The sequence below is a fragment of the Lycorma delicatula genome, chromosome 3 (genome assembly GCF_047948215.1).
Source record: "Lycorma delicatula isolate Av1 chromosome 3, ASM4794821v1, whole genome shotgun sequence".
In the NCBI taxonomy this organism is placed as follows: Eukaryota; Metazoa; Arthropoda; class Insecta; order Hemiptera; family Fulgoridae; genus Lycorma; species Lycorma delicatula.
In genome coordinates this window covers 157,847,358-157,869,514 of record NC_134457.1, presented here as the reverse complement: position 1 = coordinate 157,869,514, position 22,157 = coordinate 157,847,358, and the positions used below count along the sequence as shown (strand labels likewise).

Below are 22,157 nucleotides of genomic sequence, written 5' to 3'. Positions count from 1 at the left end.
AAGAAAAGGTTTTTACATTAGAATAGAATTCTTTGAGTTTAAAAAAAAACCATAATAAAACAAACAAAACCGTACACATAATTACAAAATATATTTTCGGAGAGTTTAATATTTATGGAATATTCAGATCATTGAAAAAGCTTTCATTTGATTTGTAATCGGCTGAAAATTCGTCCCAAAAATTGAATATTTTTTCATAAGGATTAAATTGTTAACTCCCTTTCAAAACGTGGAATCATTTATGAGATTACAACGGAAAAATTAATCTGTTTCTCTTCACAGCAACCTAATATTCTAGTACAACTATCGTTTTATGTGAATAGAAAATTACCATGCCAAAAAGGAAATCAAATACGAAGCTTATCTAGATTTAATATCAAAATAATTAGTTTTCATAACTTTTCATTACAGAAAAAGAAAAACACCATATAAAATGACAAATTTTAAATTTAAACGGTTTAATAACACCAACGATTATACAATGCTGAAGGAAATTTTTTCTTAGAATTTAAGTTGTAAAATGTTGTGCTATAGCTAACCTGTTCAGTAGAGAAGAGCCAGGCGCGGTTTGAGGGAGTTATAGAAGAACCTTGAAGTCTTGTGTCCTCACCGGCCCCATCAGTCCCCACTACAAGCCGCTTCATTTTCTTATGTCTTTCTAACTGCAACTTTTCAAGATTTTTACTCAGTTCTTCCATTTCATTTTTTATACCGACATTTTCTTTGATCAGTTTTTTATTCTGCGATTTAACTTCGTTCATATCGTTCTTTAACGTTTCAATAGTTTCAAGAAGATAAACGAGACTGTCTTTAAAAAACTGACTTTCTTTGCATTCGCAGACGTCGTTCCAAACCTGTACGATCTTATCCAATGTATTATTACCGATTTTAATGTCGTTAAAAGTGATATTAGTCGGACGAGAAGAGACTTCCTGAACTTTACGCTTCAAGTAATCCTCTTGATACATTATTTCACCACTTCTCTTCAGGATGGTGCATCCGAACGGAAAACTTCAGTGCATCGTCCGCCTCCTGTCATGAGAAGTTAAAGAGTTACTTACACTAAATGTGATACAATTTTAGCTTAACTTATCCGAAAAAATTCTAACAACCACAAAAACATAAAGCCACATCCAAGCATGCGGACAGTAAAAGCAAGAAAAAAATAAATAATACTCGATGCTAACGATGCATACAGTCAATGCAAAGGAGAACAAAAATCACAAAAAATTCAAGAAAAGTATTGGTTGGTTAGTAATTCCATCCATTATCCATTATCTTCAATAACAATTGAAGAACATAAGAAAGAAGCCCTAATAAGAAAGGGAGTCCGACAAGGATGTTCCCTATCGCCGTTACTTTTTAATCTTTACATGGAACTAGCAGTTAATGATGTTAAAGAACAATTTAGATTCGGAGTAACAGTACAAGGTGAAAAGATAAAGATGCTACGATTTGCTGATGATATAGTAATTCTAGCCGAGAGTAAAAAGGATTTAGAAGAAACAATGAACGGCATAGATGAAGTCCTACGCAAAAACTATCGCATGAAAATAAACAAGAACAAAACAAAAGTAATGAAATGTAGTAGAAATAACAAAGATGGACCACTGAATGTGAAAATAGGAGGAGAAAAGATTATGGAGGTAGAAGAATTTTGTTATTTGGGAAGTAAAATTACTAAAGATGGACGAAGCAGGAGCGATATAAAATGCCGAATAGCACAAGCTAAACGAGCCTTCAGTAAGAAATATAATTTGTTTACATCAAAAATGAATTTAAATGTCAGGAAAAGATTTTTGAAAGTGTATGTTTGGAGTGTCGCTTTATATGGAAGTGAAACTTGGACGATCGGAGTATCTGAGAAGAAAAGATTAGAAGCTTTTGAAATGCGGTGCTATAGGAGAATGTTAAAAATCAGATGGGTGGATAAAGTGACAAATGAAGAGGTATTGCGGCAAATAGATGAAGAAAGTAGCATTTGGAAAAATATAGTTAAAAGAAGAAACAGACTTATAGGCCACATACTAAGGCATCCTGGAATAGTCGCTTTAATATTGGAAGGACAGGTAGAAGGGAAAAATTGTGTAGGCAGGCCACGTTTGGAGTATGTAAAACAAATTGTTGGGGATGTAGGATGTAGAGGGTATACTGAAATGAAACGACTAGCACTAGATAGGGAATCTTGGAAAGCTGCATCAAACCAGTCAAATGACTGAAGACAAAAAAAAAAAAAAGTAATTCCAATTTTTCCACAGATATTGGTAAAAGGATTCACGGGCCTAGGTTCTTTAATACCTGATCCTTAAAAACGTGTGAATGCGTGATCGTTCGCGTTGTTATTCGTAAGCGTGTTGTAACCATACAAACGACGTTTTATTAGTTAAGCCATAGAATGAATAAATAAATACTAGTGTTTCTGACTGCTGCCTAGTTACTAAAAAACTAATAGACTGCAGATGTTTATTTAAATTAAGGACGATAAAACAAGCAAATTTTGTGTTGGAACGATCATTTTTGAGTAGTACCATATTTCTTCGACATTTCCTTCATCCAGACACTACGAATTACAAAAAATGTTATTGAATGGTAGATAGTACTAAAGTATTCTAAAAGAAGCATTTTAATTATCTTACATTCAGAAAAACATAGACCCGCATGATCACGATCATCAGTCATTGTGTACATTTTAATAACCTTGTGTTTTTAGAGTTTTTTTTGTTCGTGCTGTATATTCTTGTATTTATTTTAACATTTGTTGTTTAAATTTCATTTAATAAAAAATATATTAAAGAATAATTAGCATAAAAAATCCTAATCTATTTTTTTATACAGAATATATTTTTAAAAAATCTTGAGTATGTAATACATACAGATTTTCATCAACGCTTATTTGATAAATAAGCACTTATTCGTACATATTCCACACTTATTTCGTAAACATCTCAGATAGATCGGCCCTTAATTATCCGCGGTTTAACTCGTTTTATTTAATAACTGTTTAAATAATGTTCATTGTTCGTGTTTTAAGAATAAACTGTTTTAAAAATTCAGATTACCAGGGACAAATCCGAAATTACTTTTGACTATTGTAATAAAAGTATTAAAACTGTTAAAAGAAAAAACTGTTGGTTTTAATGCTGTATCTACACCCAATTTTCTTTTTGTTAGCGTAACGAATATTGCAAATAAAGAGTTTAAAAAACCTTACAACATTAGAATTTTCAAAAATTTCACTTATGGAGCTTGTTTATTTATTCAATTTTCATAATACACTTGTTCGACTAACTGAAAAATACAGCTTTATCGTTTAGAATTCTTTTTCTAAAAATAATAAACAATAAAGATTGTAAGCAGGAGCCTCGATGTACATCCTGCAAGTTGTACGGTCATGCGCTCGTGGAGGTCGAGGATGCAAGACGGTCCATCTGCGTCAGAAGTTGTGTCGTCACAGTAACGTCATGGTGTCTTTGAGGGACCCCATCAAAAAGGGGTGGAAGGCTTCGGTCTTCCACCTTTAATGATCGGGTGGGGGCTCCTTTAAGATGCCACTGGGAGGAATGTAAGACCGTAGTCCCGGCGGGAGTTCTTCACTAGAGGCGAGGCGTCAACACCGGAATCCCGCTGGGGAGTTCCCTTTTGGGAATTCCTCATTTGTGGCATGGCATGCAAAAAGACCGAGTCCTGGCTGCCTGGGCGGAGCCTTGCGTCCTTTACGAGATAGTTTGAGGCGAAGGCCCCCCCCCCCCATCACAAAGCTGAGTTTATATTTAATTGCGTGTCCCGGGGTCGGGAAACTAATGTATAAAAAAAAATAAAATAAATAAACAACAGAAAATGTTCTTAATAATGTGAGTTCTTTGGACAACATAGAATATACCCGTTTAGAATAGCTCACCGTAATGTAATCATCAGATGCAACGAATAATTTACGGACACAAACTCGCCGGACTCAACTACCTTCAAAATATTTAAATAACATTTTTGATAAATCCATTGTTATTAGCAAGAAAAGGATTATAATATGTGTGCCATCTATTAAAGATCATTCGAGACAAATTTTTTATTACCCGCAAATCAAAACGACACAATAAGCAAATTTTCTCTTATTAATAATGCTTAAATAAGTTTGGCTATAAACATTTTAAATATTAAAAGCGTTTACTTTGTTAATTCCATAAAAAAATACTTTACAGAAAATTAAATTTATGTGGTGAAATTCTTTTTTCCACCAACTTTCTTTTCCTTTGAACCATTATTATTACGGTTAAAGATACCTGTAATTGTTGAATTAGTACGTTATTATTATCATTATTGTTTCCGTAATTTTTCAAAAAAATGTATTGCGAAATATTTAAGTATAATTTATATACAGACGCTTATGATTTATTTAAGTACACGTGTCGGTATTTTTTAAATGAAAGTTAAATTACTTAGTCAGTAAATATGTCAATATTGCGTAAAATTATGACGTTTAGCATTATTCAGTATTGTAATCGCCCCGTTACTTTTTCCTGTTTTTATTATTTTTTTTTAATTATCAATTTCATTTTTCTCTATATTTTATAATTAGATTTTACTATCATCTACTGATTAATTCATTCGCTATTAATGTCCTTTTATTTTATTTCTATTCATATTTGTAAAAGTTTATGAATCGGTAAATACATGTGTATCTGTATATAGTATTTGCTGTAGAGTGCAACTAAAAATATATGAATAAATACATAAACAGTCATTTGATCGAACGAAAACTAAGACAGAAGTTATCTAAATGTAAAAATTGAATAGATCAGGAGTAAAATACTTATAAGAAAAATAAGGAAATTACAAAAGGTATTTTACTGGATTTTGCTAAAGAAGAAAATTTATCTACATTAAACAGTACACATTGTTCAGCTTAAAAGAGGTTCCATCCCTCAGTATTCATACTAAATGCATATTTTTGTTAAAATGCATATATTGGTGTGAGAAGGGTAAAATAATGTGGAAGATATAAATAATGCATAAAATAAATAATAATAATAATGAATAATGTGATACGACTGGAGCTGAGGTAGGAAGGACTGTTTATATTGCCTGCACATCTGAGTATTGTCGGTATCCATCGAGCATTGAACTTTGAACAAGGTTGCGTAATCGTGTGTTATTGTTTGTTGAAATGCGGTTAATTGTTGAAGAACATGTATTCGTGATGGAAACGTATTTACAGACGAAATCTCGTGTTGCGTCTCGGCGAAAGTTTAGGGAACATTTTGAGAAGGAAACACCAGTGAAAAGAGTTATTCGGAAGTTAGTTAAAAAATTTCGTGAAACAGGTTCGGTATAAAACACGTGTTCGACACAGGTCAATTTTAACGACGCAGTTCATACAGGACATTAAAGCGCCAGTTACAGGATCTTCTCCTAAATCTTTGCGGAGAATAAGCCAGGAAAATAATATTTCACTAGGTTCAGCCGACACTGAAGTGAGGAGACAATGCTCAATGTTATATATAAAAGGAATACAAATAATTACTGTTTAAATTTTTTTAAACACACAGTTATTTTTAATCTGATTTTAATATTATTTTTAACAGGATTATTTGATCGTTGGAGCTTCAGTTAAGAACACTGTAATGAGGGAATGATCGGTTTGAAACTGAAGAACATTAACATTGAAATTCAACTCGATCATAATTTATTGGCATAAACATATATCCACTAAAATAATATTGGAAAACCAATTTTAAATTGTTATTTTTTCGTGATTTATTATTATTATCAAAACGTAATATGAAATTCTAGTACTTAAACTAAACTTAGAGCAAATTTAGTAGTTATGACGTTAGGATTGCAAAAACTGATAGGAATAAACAATTTCCTTTGACATTTTAAACGTTGATTTTTAAAAACTAATCACAGACTTGTTTTTCTTTTTAATCTATGAAATTTATATCTCATTTTTATGAAAGATAGAGAATTTTGATAACAGATGATCAGGTCAATCAGAGCCATCTTTCATAAAAATCCATCGACTATAAATGTGCATTAGTCTGGAATTGCGAGAGCGAATAAAGAAATAATCATGTTCCAATCTATTATAGTTTTTACATACACCGCACAAATAACAAGATAGTGACTGTACGGATCAATTTTTTTCCATCAAATAACAAAATGATAAGTGCTTGTTCGGCTTTATAGCCTCAATAGGAAACAAAAAAAAAGTAAGTTAAGAAAAAAATTTTTTTTTAAACTAGGATGAGTTTCAATTCGCCCTACAAGATCGCGGCACACTTCCACCACGTTGTTTTCTCATCAACAGTGAGTATTTTTGAGGTCAATTTTGCACAAACGTTTTTCATGTCCAATTCGTTTGTCAAAATTTGAAAGACTGTAGTATGGTTCAAATTCAATTGCTCTGCTATCATTCTAAACAGTAAATAGCCGGTCGTACCGTATCAAGTCTCTCATTCGCTCAACATTGTCGTCACTTTTTGATGTTAACGGTCTTCCAGACCGTGGATCGTCCGCAACTGATTTCCGGCCATTTGAAAATGCTTTAAACCATCTAAAAACTTGGGCTGGTAATACAGCGTCATCTTCATACGCCCTTTTCAATTTTGAAAAAATTCAGCAATATTTTTATCATAAACTTTATTGCGCAACGTTGCTCATAATTAGTATCACTCATTTTTGTAACGCACAACAAAAACTTGTTTCACGAAAAGTTTGTTTACGTCTCATGTGGTAACAACAGACTAAAAATATTAATGTCTAATATAAATCAACTGTTGATATAACCATATTTTTACTAGTAAGTTTACAGTGTTGCCACTCTGGCTGCCAAAGAAACTAGTCTCATTACTTTATTTACAAACCTGGTATGTAAAGAAAGGTTTACAGTGACCGGTGTCGAAAAACTTACCAGTTATCATAAATCATCGCTTCTCGGCATCTTGGCCAAGATCAAAGTGTAGTTATCATAAATCGAAAGATCTAGAATAGAAGTTGGAGATTTAATGACTATTTAAAATAGAATTAATCCTTTTCAGTGTGATTCTATAATATTTTACATAAATACTAGATCCAATTTTCTTACCGAACGATCACTGTGGCGAAATATGCCCGCACAATAAATATATTTTTTTTAATAAAAGTAATATTTGCTGTACCAAAATCTACGTGAAAAATAGCATTTAAAATAATTATTTCAGATGTTAAATAACTGGTATTTTAATAGCGACTCGGAATTCATGATCAGAAGTCAGCATTTTGTTAAAATAGCACGATAACTACGAGTATGCACGTAAAAAGTTAAAATTAAATTTTAAAAATCCGGACGTTGAGTGTACTATAAAAGAAGTTCATGAAATGTTATTCGTCTGTTGCTGAACGGAATAATAACCTTGCAATCAGCATGAAATATCATCTAATTTTTTTTTGCGAAAAGCTTTATTCAGTATAAACAGCTTTATGTTATCAGTAAAGACCGGATTATATGCACCATAAAAAGCTTGAAATATGCATGAAAAATGCTTAAAATATGGATGAAAATTGTCAAAATATGCAACTTTAAATAATAAAAAAATAATAATTTTTAGTTTTTTTATTTCAAAATCGGCATACAATTAGTAAGCAGTTGAATAATAGATCGATAATTTCGATAATTAACAATTATTTAAATTTTTTTTACTTTTGTAAACGTAAACAATCAGGTGCTGTTCCAAATGTTCGGTAGTAAGATTATTCGATCACGCAAAATATTTTTATAAGTGGAAAAGGATCGTTCCATACCCACTGAGGTAACTGGGCAGTAGTTGAATTTGGGTGCTATGTTAGCACTTATTGTTTCTGGCAAAAGTTCACCCGTCCCATTAATAAAACTATCAATTTGACACAAAGGTTCAAAGCCTACTTTATTGTTCAAAATTTTCTTTAAGTTTACACGGGAATACCTCTGGCAATGCGGAGTTGATTTGCCGGATTTTATTCATTACCTGAATAGATTCAGTTAAGGCCAAACCTTGAGTTTCAAGCTTTTTAATAATCACAGGTATGTGAGAAAAATGACTGCTAATCACAGATACGTTTTTTTTATACTAGAATCGTTAAATGCTTCCTTAGACTGACAAACTGCCATAGTCTCTAAACTATGTAAGTTTTATTTTAATGTCCTCGAAATGTTCACTGTAAAAAAGTACAGCTTCAATCCACGTTACCCATCTAGTTACCACTGGTTCGTTAGGTAAAGACACATTTGGCAGTTTTTCTTTACAGGCCTTATTCGAGCAGGTGCCTTAAGAAACACTTTCTTTGTTGGTGAAATCAGTTCGTACTACAGCGAGTCGATGTACTCCGTGAACAAAGCACGTCACATGAACCAAATTGGGATAAAATACTTGGAGGACTTTGACTGCCTTGATCATATCAAGCATCAGAGAATTTGGAAGCAGCATCTGAGAGAAATATAAACACTCTCATCTGCAGAAGATAAAATATTTTAAGGATATTAAAATATAAATATAAATATTTTTGAGGGTATTAAACTATTTTAATACCCTCAAAAATGCGTAGTTTAATTGCCTAGTGGAAGGAGTGCTGCAGTAGGCGTGCGCGACGCAGAACGGTATCGTCCGTCATTGTCTCGCGTGAGTCCATGTTTTACTTGGCCTCATACCAATATTATCCTACCAAAACAATAGACGCGCAGCTGCTAAGTGTGCTCTAAGAGCCGTGCGGCTAATAGATTTACCCCGCTGCAACGTAAGATTTCATTTATGAACTAAGTACCCAACCGAAAAATATGCATCATCACTAGATTTTAAGGTATGCACTAACCGGTGATAATGGGCTTAATATGCAAATGCATATAATCCGGTCTCTAGTTTACAGGTACCGTTCTAAAAATTAACAGTACCGTTAACAGGTACCGTTTCTCAGTAAAATTCTTACTATAACAATGACTGCCTCGGTGACAGAATCAATTCCCAACAAGAGTTTTTACTTTTGGGGAAACAGAAATACCGTTCAAGAGTTCTCTACCAATAAAATCATACTACAAAAATATTATATATGACGTATGAATTCACTCTGAATTCATACGTGATATTTATTTTCGTAGCACACTCGTGTGCATGCATACAAGTGCGGACACGAACATTCTACAAACTACTCCAAAAAAAAAGCCTGAATTACTATCCGAAATTACTATTTTATTTAGCGATCCAAAGAATTCTGGTAAATAAGGATAGCCTAAAATTATCGTTCGGCTCAAGACAATGCACTTTTTAATTCGATAATTTCTATTATACACTAAAGTAATCATTTATACAATAGGATTTTATCTTATGTTTCCTAAATATTTGTTTAGACAGCTCATTAACTTTTTTTTACGTAAAAAAACCGTCGGGCAATACACGTTTGTTATGTTATATAACTGCTCTATATAAATACAATAATAATTATTCTACAATTACCATACTGACAATACTCTTATCTTATATTGCTACAAACAGTATTCCACATTTAAGTTACACAAATATAAGATAGAAATTTAGTAAACCGCGGCACAAATTCAATTAAATAAATTATATAGCTATTACTTAAGGAATACGCTTTATTTTCAATCTTATCTGACTCATAACCCTTTTCAATTTTTTTACAGTTTTGGTACATAAATATAACGTCAATATAATTATGAATAAAATAAACATTTGTACTTAACAGTAAAGTTAAGTACAAATGTACTTAACTTTTCTGTTCTTATTAACATTTTTATTCTTTATTTTTCTCTATATATTAAGATGTACGCAAATACACACACACATTTCGTTACATAAAAAATTTTTTATGTAAATAAAAAATTCGCACACACATTCCGTTCGCACACACATTTTTTAGTGTGTGCGAACGGAAAGAGATTTATTGGTATCAATCGTAGCAAATGACGGGTAAATATAAATCTGTGAGTTAAAAACCATTCGTAACACAGTGAGGGAAAGATAAATTTTTACAGGCGAATTAACTCACCAATTTATTAGACAACGGTATTATTTACGACTTAACTCTCATTTTTAGAGAGGAGTGAACAATTTTTCTGCGAGAATTAATCTTTCGGGATTCGAAAAGATCTGCAAGTTTTTTCGTTCGGTATTAGTTTTAGATTACAAATAAAAAGAAATAAGGATGTTCGAATGATTTGTATTTATCTTACATTCATTTATTACAAAATAATGTTTGGACATCCTTTGTAGATGTTTTTAAATTTGTATTAGCGTATTCGCGATTCGTTGTTTTCCTTAAGCATGGATGAATGCGATACAATTTAATGAAACCACAAATAAATTTTTTATCACAATTTAACAATGAAAACTAAAAGCAAAATGTACCAACAAAATATATAACATATGTAACAAACAATACGGTGTATAAGAGAAAGAATGTCTGTTTGCACAGAAGTACTGACAGCTGCAAAATAACTTCCGAAACTTTTCCACGCTAAAATTTCGACATGTGTACATACTGGACCAATAAATATTACCCAAATATCTCTCAACGAAATGTCATTCATCTCCGTTCGCTCAAAAAAAAACCCCTGACAGATTTTCTTTTAACTGCAGAGATTGTCCGATAACTGTCGATCGTTCAGATTGCCCGATAATTCTTTACGTACCCGCGTCAACGCAATTTTTTATTATTTTGTAATACTCCAATGATTATTCCAAATCTAATTACCTGTACCGTAGCGTATGTTACACTGAATAAAAAATATATGCGAATAGTTATCCCTGCACTAATCCATCTATTTCGATAAGGAATTATGGAAAAAGACATGAGAAACCGCAAGTCAACACAACGATACAAAAGGGGAATGTGGGAAGCACTACGCATCCTCGTCTTCAATTTCTTCAATAAAAAGTGGTTAGGACTTCGTTACAGTTTTAATCTGATCTACAACGGATGCAAATATCCCGCTTCAGGAAAATTATATTAAATGTAAGAAAAGAAATCAAAATTAATCAAAAATTAATCTGAATTTTTTAAAACATAATCTTTTTCACTGTATGTTCATAATTAAGTTCAAAATTAATTATATTCAGTAATATAAAAAATATGAAAATAAATAATAATAACAGAAATAATTGTATATTAGATGTTACGTACAAAGCAAATAAATGAAGATAAGAAGCAGAAAGAGTACATTATTTTTGAAAAGATTAACTGAACGTCAATAGTAATAGGTGTAATGGTAATGGAAATAGGTGGTATTCTTATAATTTATGTTATATTTTGTTTTTTTGTAAACTTGAGGAATAAATAGAGAATTATTACGACATAACAAAACAGTATGTAAGCGAAAAGAAATGAAATTAACTGGTTACGCGGGTTTAAAAAATATCAAACATTAATTCAAATGAAACAAGAGTCAAGAAAAAATTTAGTAAAACTACATTGTTAAATTAAGCACTACAGAGCAACGTGTAATACAAAAATTCTGAAAAAGCAATAATCATATATAGAAATTAATAAGAATAAGTGAAAAAACTAAACTCATTTTTACAACCAAAAAAATCGTGCTGGTTCGTCATTGCAAGAAGCTTAAAAATATCATGTCAGCTTTTTTTTTTTACATAAGTGTGTGTGTAGGTGTGTGTGTGTGTGTGTGTGTTTGTGGGAGGGGAGCGCCAAGCAAAGTAGTTTCGTGCGCGAGATAAACTGATTTATCCTCTCATAATAAATTTATTTATTAAGCCAGAAAATTAGCTGTCACTGTTCAAATGAACGAGAAAGATGAAATATAATATTGAACTGGTTAATCGATGTCGATACTAAAACAAAAAATAGACACAACACACTGTAAATAAATTTAAAAAAAAATAAATAAACATCAAAGGGTGAAAACAGAAGAGGATAGGGCAACACAAAAGGGAAGAGGAAGACGTACGAGGTTATCGAAAGAGCCACGTCTTATCTCCCCTAAACAGAAGTTATCTCCAGGTCAGTCCCCCTACCCAGAATACACGCACGCACACTGACAATCACACTCATACAAATGCGTAATAGCTCCGCACACGTGTGCATCGACACTCCCCCACTCTGAAACGTTTCCCTAAACTGGTCTGAAGCGACGTCTACAGCCTGTCCAAGTCGTCAACCGTTGTATAACAAAACGGTTAGAGACGCCCTGCTACAGCTAAATCTCTTTCCGATATAGCACACCAAATATTTATCATGAAAATAAATAAACTTTTATCTCAATTAAAGCTTAACAAATACATTATTATTTCACTATGAGAATAACTCCACAAACAAACAAATTTGTTTATAAAAGTAATTAATTATTAATAAAGATTGTAACTTTACAACGTAAATTATCGCTAATAATGTTTTATTTAGTAATAAACAACACGATGAAAAAATTACGATTCTATATTTACATCACAGGCACGTGTACTCATTAATAAGGCATTCCGATAGTAAAATCCATTAAAACCTACATAGCATTGGCGTAAAATAATGCAAAAAAACAAAACATTTATTAATAATACTAAAATACAATAATAATTTAATAAACTTGGAAGTTATGGAAATATAATTTGATCTATTTCTACAAAAAAGGATATGCTCTATTTTTTACTGTGGATTCATAAAATAAATGATCATATACCATTTTTAAAATGGTATATAATATGTAATAATAAAAAAACGAAATGTTTTATTAAAAAAGATAATTGTGTTTAGTATTTCCTTTATGTAATATTGCAAATAAATATGATAAAAATTAGACATGGTTCGAGATAAAAAATAAACCGAAATTTCAATCATTTGAAAAATATAACAGCACCCCTGTGGTTATATTAAAGTAAACAGCTGAAATGAAACATATTTTTAAAAACCATTTAGTTGAACAAAAATATGTGATATAAACCTTCCCCCTAAAACACTTCTATTGTGAAAGTGTTTGTGAATCCCTCTGAATCCCCTCAGAAAAAAATTTATCGCCTCCCCCCCAAAAAAAGAAAAAAATCAAAAGAATTGATATAAAAAAAAAAATACTCGGTGAATTTTAATCCCATCCTTGTAATAGGCTTGAGGGATGTGAACAACGTCTAAGTGATTAAATGCTAGATGCTTAAGGTAGAAAAGGACAAAAAACCACGCGCTTTTCCTGGGATTAAATAAAGTCTTGTTTATTAATAATTATAATTATAAGAGAGCAAAAAGGTCTGTAAAATTACAAGATTCAATCACCACGTAGAATCCTACGACCTTGAAAACGCTGCTACTTAAAATCAAAGTTACGAGTACCTTCAGAAAAGAATTCATGATCAGCAGTGAACTAATATGCATGTTTTAGAAGAATATAAAGTGGATTATCCGTGGCGAGAGAATCTTGTAATTTTACAGAAATTTTTCGTTCGCTTACAAATAAACAAGACTTTATTTAATCCTATAAAAGGTGCGTGGTTTTTGTCCTTTTCTACCGTAAACATCTAGTATGTTAATCACTTTCTTAGACGTTTTTCACATCCCATATGCCTATTATAAGGATGGGAACGAAACTGACTGCTTTCTTTTTTGATATCAGTTCTTTACGTCAGACATTTTAATTTTTGTTTTTTTTTGGAGGCGATAGATTTTTGAGAGGGCGATATAGAGGGATTCACAAAAAATTTCACACTGTTTCTTTTTTTTGGGGGGGGGTATGCATATTACGTAAATTTGTATTACCTTTATCTAAATAAAATTTAAGCCTCATACTCCTGATATCTAGATCGAAAATTAAAAATATTAAGCTGATATCCTGGCATCCTATTAACGAAACGCTCCAATAATCTGCATATTTTCTACGAAGTTACTTTATATTTTAGATTAATCACACAAAATACTCCACTTTCTGAAGGTTTGGCTGTATCATTTAAACGACTTTCTATTTTCGGCGGAAAATATTCTTTAATAAGGAACTAAGATTTGTGGGAAAATAAAGCCAAAATAATTGAATAAAATATTCTTAATGAATACTGCTACGAATGAAAACCTTTACGCGAAATTATCTAATACGGCACAAATTCTGGGTGAAATAACCTAAATGATATCTAAAAATGGATTAATATAGATGCACAGAGTAACGCATGATAAAAGGATTAGAAATGTTTATAGTAGAACACCGAGAACTCGTCAAATGATAAAAAAACGATTAAAACGAGAGAAAGTTCTTGGGTTGATGGTGTAATTTGTAAGCAACGGGACTGAGATTAGCTTAAATTCAATACGTTATTCTGATCAGGAAATTTAGTGATGAACGGGTTTTATTCAAGTTTCCTTCAGAAGGGATGAAATAAGATTTCTTCAACGACTGAGGTAGTTAAACGTCTCCAGGGTTTTAAACTTTTGCTAATATTTTGATTGATCATATTAAAAAAACCGTCCTGAACGTACAGAAATTTCTGTGAATACTTTCCAGCGACTATTAATAAAAAGTAGTAATGATAACAATTCAGATTATTAAAAAATTATAATTAAGATCTGGGATGTAAGAAGTCAAACGATAGGAAACAAAACAAAAAAAAATTCAAATCTGCGAGATATGTAACTATCGTAAGTCCACTGACTTTGAACGCGCCGTCTTTTTACCAGTTTACTTTTACTGAATTTTCCAAAATTACTAATAATATTAACATACTTGATTCAATATTACAATCTCGGACGTGCTATCTACGCACGTATTTTAACGAAGAGGATGAGATGGATGTGAAGCGGTACGTGAAACAAAACAACCTCGACCTTTATCGGGAATCGAATCCGAGACCAGTTGACTTAGAAGTAGACAAACTAATCTCCTTACCAACTGGCCGGATAGTCCTATCTAATTATCGAACGTATGACGTTTCAGAAATTACTGATATACCAAAAATATGGAACTTATCTTCTCAGTAACGTGTTATATGTACGTTAGTTAAAACATTATCCATTAAGAATTTAGTAGTATCCCAAGAAGTATATTCTGCATAAAAAATGTAATGGGAACACCATATGATCTCCTTGTAAACCAGTTAAATTATATATACACATTTTTTTTTTAATGAAAAGTACATAAACTATTATTTTAATAACTTCTGACATTTTTTTTTTATTATTGAATTTATTATATATCGTAAATTTTTTTTTATAATCGGAGGTTCGTAACTGTTAATAAATAAATACATTTAAATTTAAAAAAAGAAACGAGTGAAGTCGGATTCAAACTGGTGTGCCTTTTCTTAAGATCCAAATATTTCATTAACCAAAATTTTAATTGGCTACAAGTCTGGAACCAATGAAAATAAGTGCCAATTATGATACATCATTAAAAAGCTCTCAATGTGGACTTATTACTGCAGTTAAGAAAAATTCCAAACCCAAATTTCTCTGGATTTTGGGCTTTTTTGGAAACTTTTGGTCCAGTCGATTGCAATCAAAAGGGGAGGTGTGCACAACTAAATGTTACAACAGTCCTAAATGAAAAATGTCAACATCCTACGGCTAATCGTTTATGAGTTACGCGAGATACATACGTACGTGCGTACAGACGTCACGCCTAAATTAGTCAAAATGGATTCAGTGATGGTCAAAACGGATATTTCCGTTGAAATCTGAAACCAACATTTTCGTGATCATAATATTTTCTTTACATCGTACAAGGAAGTAAAAAATTCATTTTTTTTTTAAATTTCTAAATCTATATAAATCTTCAGTAAACTTCAAAATGTACCAAACTATTAACTATCTTGTTAAAGATAAAAAGGAAATATAATATAAAAATAAAATAACTACCTAAAATAAACAAAAAGGACACGTTTAAACAAGATGTTTTTTATTATCAAATTCTAACAGTAAATAGAGGAAATCGAAATTGATAAGATTATCACATACATTTCCTCGGCGTGTAACTCCCGACACAAAATGCGTCATTTTTAAATAGAAACAATAAAGGAGTAGTGAACCGGGTAAGTAAACGATAAGATAACGCTCCAAGCAATATTTCTCAATAAAAGAAATCAAATTAATTATTTATACTAAAACAAATGAACATAGTGTACGCGAGCAACCACACTAAATTTAATTACGCAGAATGATAATAAATATTATAAAACTTACAATAAAATATATTTCACGTAATACCCTATAGTTGGCTTACCAACTTTACGGAAAAGGAATTTGTAAAACATTCACTAAAATTCCGATTTAAATGATGAGCAGTCCAAGCAAGTAGTAATTTAAACGTAACGACTACATAAAAGGTGGTATTGAAACTGTAAATGATTTTCGCGCACAAATATTGCAATTAATAAGATAATTTTTTATGTTACTTATGTAATTTTCACTCGATTTTCTGCTTATTGAAAATAAAAAGAGAAATATTCAATGAAAAGGAGAAAGAATATGTTGCTACAAAAATGATAAATCGAATATAAAAATTTTAAAAGTTATACTGATTCAGAATAAATAAAAATTACCTTAATGAATGAATATGTTTCGTTTACTACGAGAAAAAATTTGGCCGATTACACAATTAAGAACGCTTTTATATTATGGATCATGGCAGAAAAAAAAATGATTTATGAACTGTTTTGGGCATTAAAATGCTTAGTTAACATCTAATTCTCTTTGGCTGTGTTGTTTACGTATTTAAAAATCTATAATAAAATAAATCAGCGTGAAAACTAACAATTTAATTGAGCAATAGATTTTGTTCATCTGATCAAATTTAGTGTTAAAGAATAATAACTGTCAAAACATGCCGAGCTGTCAAAACATAAGGCTTGAATTATAACTTCCTGAGAGACAGTAACTCTGTTTTGAAAATTAAATGACTGTAAGCAAAACTATGCAATAATTTTTTTTCTTAAAGCGAAAAACGTTTATAATCCAGCAGCAGTCTTAAAAATCGGTCTGGTAGACCCTAAATAAATTTGTAAAATATACTAACAGACTTTACCAGAGAATGACTCTGTATGAGAAGACAGTTCGAAGCCCAACCGGACCAGTTATACGTACTTTTACACTCTCGCAGTTGTTACCTGACTACCATTCTATCGTTAGATTTTAATTACAACAAATACGGGCCCAACGATACAAAGAGAGATAACAAACTTGACATTACAGATATATAACACATTTTATATACACTACATAAATACGCGATGCGTTGCCTCAACGGCCAAAAAATTAAAGAAGGTGAACTCAGGAATTTTCTATACTATCTCGCGAATCGATTTATTAATCCAAACTGAAAATCAATGGAGTTGAGATTTGAAATTTCCCACGTCCCACAATTAATTTACTATACGGTTTCGTTTAGAATAATGATTATAGTTCGACATAAAATGTATGGTTTTGAAAAATTTCATGTTTTATTATTACTACATTACCAATTTTAAACTTTTCTTTTAAATACGGTTTGATATTTGAATATTATAAATGGATTACACAGAGTAATCCATTTATAATAAAAAAAACCTGTCACAAAATATGTCTAAACACAATTTAAAGGACAACACTGTCTCTTATTGACCCTCAAATTTCCAAATTCCCAATTTTTTCCGGTGAGAATTAAAAAAATCAACAAATTTAACAACAGACTTATTATTTTAGTATAAAAGTTTAAAACTCACATTCAGCCAAAATTTACCAAACCTTTTTTTAAGTCTGTATCCCTTACCGAATTTCCTTACTTTGTAGCCTCTGAGATTTACATAAGAAGCTAAAGAGATATGTCACTCCTGAAATTTTATTAATGGTAGAGTCATTATCAACCGTTAACAAACATCTCATGCCAAGCTTACTACAGAAAATGTGAAGCGGTTTACCGTGACCTTCTTCACATAGCCAAACAAACCGTTGACCATCGGTATGACAAACCCAAAATAATACTGGCCGATGTTCACCTCTAAAAGTAAAATTTTAACTGTTCGTCAAAGGATTAGTTTTATAATGTGAAGCAAAGGGTACAAATGCCTGTTATATCTTAAGGGCTTGAAGTATGAGAAGAAAGAGTGCTTTACTCGAGTCACAGACGTAAAAAGACTGGACAGACAATGTAAAGGAACGAATTAATCATCCCTTTTGTTAAGAAACACTACTTTTTGCTACTCACTAGAAGAAAAAAAACAAAAATAAACTTTCCAAATTTGTCAACCAAAACAGCAGTACAATTAAGTATACAAAACAAATTACTTATTTTTTAAGTAAAATAAAACGGCCAATAAACAAGTTTGAATGTAAATTCTATTTAAACATTTATTTGCAAACACAAATATTAAAAAAAACTTCATTATAACAAGACAATTTACAATCTATCCAACAGGACTTAAGAAACAAGTCAATAATAAAAGACATTACCTTAGTATTATAAGGACAGAAGGTTTCTGAAACTACGTTATGAAACGTGAACAGGTCTGAACTCCTATCACAATTTCCTTCCCATCGCAAACTATGATGCACGGCACACAAATACGGGCCGTTTCATTATACCGTACAATCATATTTACAGAACTTATCATACTTAGAGATAAGATTAATAATACTAACTTATTTTTTAATTACCAATGTACGTAGTGACAAACCACTCAGAGATCTTTGCAAACCGGTTCCTCAAACATACACCATTGTAAACAATAAGAACTTTTACGTGAAAACCCAAGCAAAATATCCAGAAAAAATTTATTAAGTATAAATGACAAAATAAAAAGGCTTGAAAAAACACCAAGTAAATAGATTTTATATTGACCGTATGAAATATACTTCAAATAAATAAAAAATAATAAATATCTGGTAGTAGAGTTCCATAAATACGATTTTCAGTAACTTGACATTCCTTAAAACTCAACATCCTGCCCAGCTGATGACGGAGGGGTAGTAATATTGTTTGGCCTTGGCTTCTAAAAACCAGTTTTTCCCTAGTCTGGTAACGTTGATGGGGTGGGGTGGTGGTGTTGGTTGTAGTTTACCTTTAAATAAGTGTTATCAGGTAGGAATACAATAATGTTTTCTTTATCTCGAAAATTACTATTTTTTTCCCCGAACGGAAATTGGTTTTACCAGATTAAGTATTCTTAAACAGTTTTGTCTAAAATAAATGATTTTATTTTAATGTTAATAAGAGATTCTTATTGTAAAATATAAATATTAACAATTATTAAATTCACCTTATCAGCACATTGAAATATCCTTTAGATCTTTCGGCTTACTTGAGAGCCGAAAGATCATTAAAACTTAATAGCTTAAAATGTGTAAACATTGTTGTCTGTCCGATCCTAACAGTATACTCGAGGACCTCAAGGCTCCTAGGAGTATACTGTTAGGACCGGATAGTCATGTTTGTTTACTTTAACTTGATTTTTAATTTTTGACTTCGATTTGATATTTTAACTCCTAATGGCTCTCAAGTAAGCCGAAAGATCTAGAGGATATTTCAATGTGCTGATAAGTTGGATTTTAATAATTCTTAATATTATTTTATATATATATGTGTGCGCGTATGTGTGTTTATTTCAACATAAAATACTACTGTGCACCTAGTAATAAAGTTTAAAAAGAGAACTTTTTTAACTTATTGATCAAAGCTATATTGTTCTTTTGTCAATCTTTATTTTAAGCGGTTGTTAAAATTATGATTACAGTTTTATTTTCCTTTTATTCTTACTATATAAGTTCCTTGTCATGAAATTTGACAATAAACAACAATAATAAATACTTCGACTGGTTGTGATAGAAAATTAAATCAAAAACATTTATTGATATAATTTCTGAGTTTTATTATTTTTAACGCATTATAAAATTTAATAAAAGATAAAATTTAGATTAAAAAAAAAGTTTGATTTCATATAAAAAAATAAAATACAGGCCAAAGCCCTCCAGTGATTTTACATTAAAAAAAATACTTTAGTAAGCAGTTACTGAAACTAAACATTTAAAATAAAATAACATCCTTGTTAACGTTTTACGTTAGCTTCCGCTCAAAGATATATTATCACGCACACGCACCTCTCTTTCTCTCTCTCTCTCCCTCTTAGATATTAGAACAGTTCAACTCTAAATAACACTGAGGCAATTATATTCATTGTATAATAATTTTATCTATACTTTATTCACCATTATAACTCAGAAAAATAATTAATAAACTTGGATGGAACGGGTTATTTTCTCATTTCCAGTTTTCTGGAAACCGTTACCACAGTATAATTAAAATGATTGGAAATTAATCGTTTTTTAACAAAAAGAAAAATATAACCGTACGTCATTTTATTTAATTAAAATTTTATATTATGACAAGAGTTTAGCTTAGAATACATATATATTATTATAAACAAAAAATAAATAATACACATACTGTATTCACGCAACAACTAATTACTATGGTCAAAAGTATTGTGGCGTGCAAGTAGTGCCTGAGAACACGCGCGTACATGTACGCACAAAACGCAATTATTTTCCTGGTGATAGTTTTAAATTTCAATAAATCAGTTATTTAATATTTATTATTAAAACTCGGTAAAACTGAAGAGGTCAGAGTTACAGAGAAAGTTGTGGATAAGAAACCAATTCATTTAAGGAAAAGGATTAAGTTTGAAATGAAATGAAATAAATATATATATATATATATATATATATATATATATATATATATATATATATATATATATTGGACCGAAGGTGCAACCATATCGGAGAGGTATCTGTTGAGAGCCAGACTAAGGAATGATTCCTGAAAGAGGGCAGCAGCTCTTTCAGTAGTTGTTAGGGGCGTGAGTCACAATGACTTAAACGGCCGTATCAACATCACTCAGTCCTCTGAGTACTGCGCAGCTGAAAGCAATGGAAAACTACAGCTGCTTTTTTTTCCAAGAAAATGTGGCTCTCTGCATTTTCACATAGCAACAATGGAGGCGCCTTCCTTGGTAAAATATTCCGGAGGTAAAATAGTCCCCCGTTCGGATCTCCGGGTGGGGACTACTAAGGAAGGGGTCACCAGAAAATTAAAAAATAACATTCTACGAGTCGGAGCGTGGAATGTTAGAAGCTTAAAAAAGGTTGGTAGGCTAGAAAATTTAAAAAGGGAAATGGATAGGGTGAATGTGGATATAGTAGGAATTAGTGAGGTTCGGTGGGAAGAGGAAGGCGACTTTTGGTCAGGTGATTTTAGAGTAATTAACTCAGCGTCAAATAATGGGCAGGCAGGAGTAGGTTTCGTGATGAACAAGAAGATAGGGAGGAGAGTGGAGTATTTCAAAACGCATAGCGATAGAATCATTGTAATAAGGATAAAATCAAAACCTAAACCGACAACGATTGTTAACGTTTATATGCCTACAAGCACCCATGATGATGATGAGGTAGAGTGTGTATACGAAGAGATTGATGAAGCAATTAAACACGTAAAGGGAGATGAAAATTTAATAATAGTTGGAGATTGGAATGCAAGCATTGGAAAAGGCAAGGAAGGAAATATAGTGGGTGAATACGGGCTGGGCAAAAGGAATGAAAAAGGGGACCGACTTATAGAGTTTTGCACGAAGTATAATTTAGTAATTGCCAACACCCAATTTAAAAATCATAATAGAAGAATATACACTTGGAAAAAGCCAGGCGATATTGGAAGGTATCAGATAGATTATATCATGGTTAAGCAAAGATTTAGAAATCAACTCGTTGACTGCAAAACTTACCCTGGAGCAGACATTGATAGCGACCATAATTTGGTGATAATGAAATGTAGATTGGGGTTTAAAAACCTGAAGAAAAGTTGTCAGATGAATCGGTGGAATTTAGAGAAGCTTGAGGAAGAGGAGGTAAAGAAGATTTTTGAGGAGGACATCGCAAGAGGTCTGAGTAAAAAAGATATGGTAGAAAATGTAGAAGAAGAATGGGAGAATGTTAAAAAGGAAATTCTTAAATCAGCTGAAGCAAACTTAGGCGGAATAAAGAGAACTGGTAGAAAACCTTGGGTTTCAGACGATATATTGCAGCTGATGGATGAACGTAGAAAATATAAGAATGCTAATGATGAAGAAAGTAAAAGGAACTATCGGCAATTAAGAAATGCTATAAATAGGAAATGCAAACTGGCGAAAGAAGAGTGGATTAAAGAAAAGTGTTCAGAAGTGGAAAGAGAAATGAACATTGGTAAAATTGAC

At 31.4% G+C, this 22,157-nt stretch overlaps 1 protein-coding gene across 5 annotated transcripts in view; it reads right to left on the bottom strand.

Annotated features, from left to right (window-relative positions):
- LOC142322137 (caspase-1-like) overlaps window positions 1-22,157 on the bottom strand; it is a 170,904-nt gene that overhangs the window by 107,504 nt on the left and 41,243 nt on the right. For 3 of the 5 annotated variants that reach the window (XM_075360863.1, XM_075360862.1, XM_075360864.1), the window contains exon 2: window positions 540-1,032. The exons of the other annotated variants lie outside the window; for them this stretch is intronic. In XM_075360863.1, coding sequence (XP_075216978.1) covers window positions 540-968 — 429 coding nt within the window. In that variant the 5' untranslated portion in view covers window positions 969-1,032. The remainder of the gene's footprint in view (window positions 1-539; window positions 1,033-22,157) is intronic. 5 annotated transcript variants of the gene reach the window in all.